The 2,385-nt window shown below is 59.5% G+C and overlaps 1 protein-coding gene across 1 annotated transcript; it reads right to left on the reverse strand.

The window, feature by feature from the left end:
• Positions 1-2,237, reverse strand: LOC136060911 (myb-related transcription factor, partner of profilin-like). The gene is made up of 2 exons (XM_065755713.1): positions 1,621-2,237; positions 1-986 (listed from the first exon to the last, which is right to left on the reverse strand). The coding sequence occupies exons 1-2, from the start codon at positions 2,090-2,092 to the stop codon at positions 328-330; spliced, it is 1,131 nt and encodes a 376-aa protein (XP_065611785.1). The 5' UTR covers positions 2,093-2,237; the 3' UTR covers positions 1-327.
• Between the last annotated feature and the right edge of the window lie 148 nt (positions 2,238-2,385).

The following is a 2,385-nucleotide window of genomic DNA, read 5'->3' on the forward strand; positions in this document are numbered from 1 at the left end:
TTTTTCACCCAAATCTCATGCCTTTTATTTCCCAAAAGGTCACATTAAACAAAGGATAATACAGACAAGAGTCTTAGTCAAAATAATTCTGTTTGTTTTTAAGAGAGTAAGACGAAAAAGGGAACAGCAGAAAAGCAGTAGCCAACTGCAACTGAGTTAACAAACAGAACTGGTATTTAGTGTTTAATGCCACCTCCTATAGAGAAATGTTTTCCCACTGGGAAAAATGTAAGGGGCAAGTCCACTTTGCTCCTTCAAGTCACAGGCTGGAGCAGAACAAACAACAGCACCTAACACAGTCACAGTCACTGTACATATATTCAAGTTTTACATGTCTGCAAAGCAGAAGTAGTAGCAGCCATTTGGATGTTCTTTCTTAATGGTTCTCAGGGGGGGCCTGGGGAACTCTGAAGGACCTGGTTCCTGGGATGTGGAGCTGGAACTGCAGCTGCTGCTCCTGCTGCTGCTCCCGGCCATCTGTACCTGGCCTCTGTCCTCAGCAGGGGAAACCTGGGGAGAGCCCGGGCTCAGGTACCCAGCTGTGGTCTGTGTTGAGGTGGTGGTGTATGTGGTCGGGCCAGTGTTGTTTTTCACGTAGACGTTTTTGATAGCAACAAGTGTGTGTGCCATGATGCTGAGGCTGTTACTCAGATCCTGCATGCCTTGCTGCAGGAGCCGAAGATTGTGGTTGACACTGTCAAAGCCGGACTGGATCACCTGCATCTGTGCCTGCTGAATCTGCATTAGGTCCGCTTCAGTTATTCTGATTTGGTCTGCCTGGGGCCGGCCTTTTGATTTGGCTTTTACCTTCCCTGAAGAAGCGCCACCTGATGTCCCCAGATAAGGCAGCTGCTCCTGGCTAGGTGGGACCACTGCCATGTCCTCAGAGCTTTCCTCTGGTTCTACCACTTTCACCACTATCTCTTCTTTTAGGTTCATCTTCTCAAGACCCGGTTGATGAGATGGGCCAGGATCATCGTTAAATCCTAGAGACAAGGGAAGAGGAAAAGCAGAGGAGAGTCAGTGAGGTGTGGTTTTACCCCTCAGCACACTCAGCACACTCATCAGACCTTGAACCAAGCCCCCACCACCGCAAACTTGCATTGTGCTCTCTCTGATGCTTTTAGAATGCACGTCACCTCGTTATGTGGGGAAGACAACCCTAAAAATCCATTCACTGAATAACTGTGAGTTGTTTCCCCTTACTGTCCCCACCGCCGGGGTTAAGTTGTAGGTTCCAAAAGACAAATCTCACTGCAAACTTGTTCTGTGTGCGCGGTAACCCATCACGGTGTGTCAGTAGCTTAGAGAATCGTAGTCAATAACAGTGACTGCAGGGAATCCCTGGGTATTGCAGCTGCTGGTTCAGCGCCTTAATGCCCTACCTCTCTAGAACACGAGAACGCACGCGCTCACGGCTCTTGGGGCAGCCTAGGTTTGCACGCTGACGTTTTATTTTTGCAGCTGCAAGAACAGACTCTACAAGGGCCTGTTAAAGGTAAGAAGCTTAGCTTAGCGCCTCCGCGGCGGGCGCTCCTCTCCCACGTGTTGTACTGTCGCGGGCCGCCGGCTGCAAGCAGCACCGCGCGTCAAGGCGCGAAGGCGGCGCCCCGCACTCACCCATCTCCCCCACGGCGGCACCGGGCAGCTCCAGCGTGTCGATGCCGCCCACGATGGGCACGGCCTCGGCGTGCAGCAGGGAGCCGTAGGCGCGGGGGTGCAGGGGGTGGTGGTGGCGGCGGGCGGGCGCTGCGCCGGGCGGCAGCTCGTCGGGGGCCAGCAGGAGGCCGAGGCCGAGCGCGGCGGGGCCAGGCGGCCCTCCGCCCTGCGACAGGCGACACAGTTTGCTGCGGTCGCGGCGCTTCAGGTCCCGCCAGCGCTTCTTCAGGTCCTCCACGTCGCGGGGGCAGGCGGCCACCGGGTTCACCTTGTGCCGGATCAGCTCCCACACCTTCCGCTTCTGGCCCGGGGAGGCGCGGCCCGGCCCCGCCGCGAACAGCAGCCGCTCGTGCTTCAGCACCTGCTCGATCAGCACCTCCGTCTCCGCCTCGTTGAAATTGGCCTTGCGCCGTTTGGGCGAGTCCTCGGCCATCCTCGGCCGCCGGGGCCCGGGCCGACCCGCGGGGGGCGCCGCCGCCCCTTCCCCCGGCCCGGCCCGGGGGCGCCGCCGCCGCCGTTAGGCTGGGCCCCGAGCCCCGCCGGGGAACGGAACACCGCGCATGAGAGGAAAGGACGCGCGCGGCCGGCGCAGGCGCCCCGTGCCCCGCGTGTTGACATGGGGAGGGGGGCCCGGGACCGCGCCCGCTCCGCCCCCACCCGTCGGGAATTCCCGCCGCCCCGCCCGGCCCCGCCGCGGGTTGTGCGCCTGCTCGGCGGCGGCGGCGG

Source organism: Cyrtonyx montezumae, unplaced genomic scaffold (assembly GCF_038088225.1).
Source record: "Cyrtonyx montezumae isolate F1298 unplaced genomic scaffold, pur_monq_1.0 scaffold_10, whole genome shotgun sequence".
Taxonomy (NCBI): domain Eukaryota; kingdom Metazoa; phylum Chordata; class Aves; order Galliformes; family Odontophoridae; genus Cyrtonyx; species Cyrtonyx montezumae.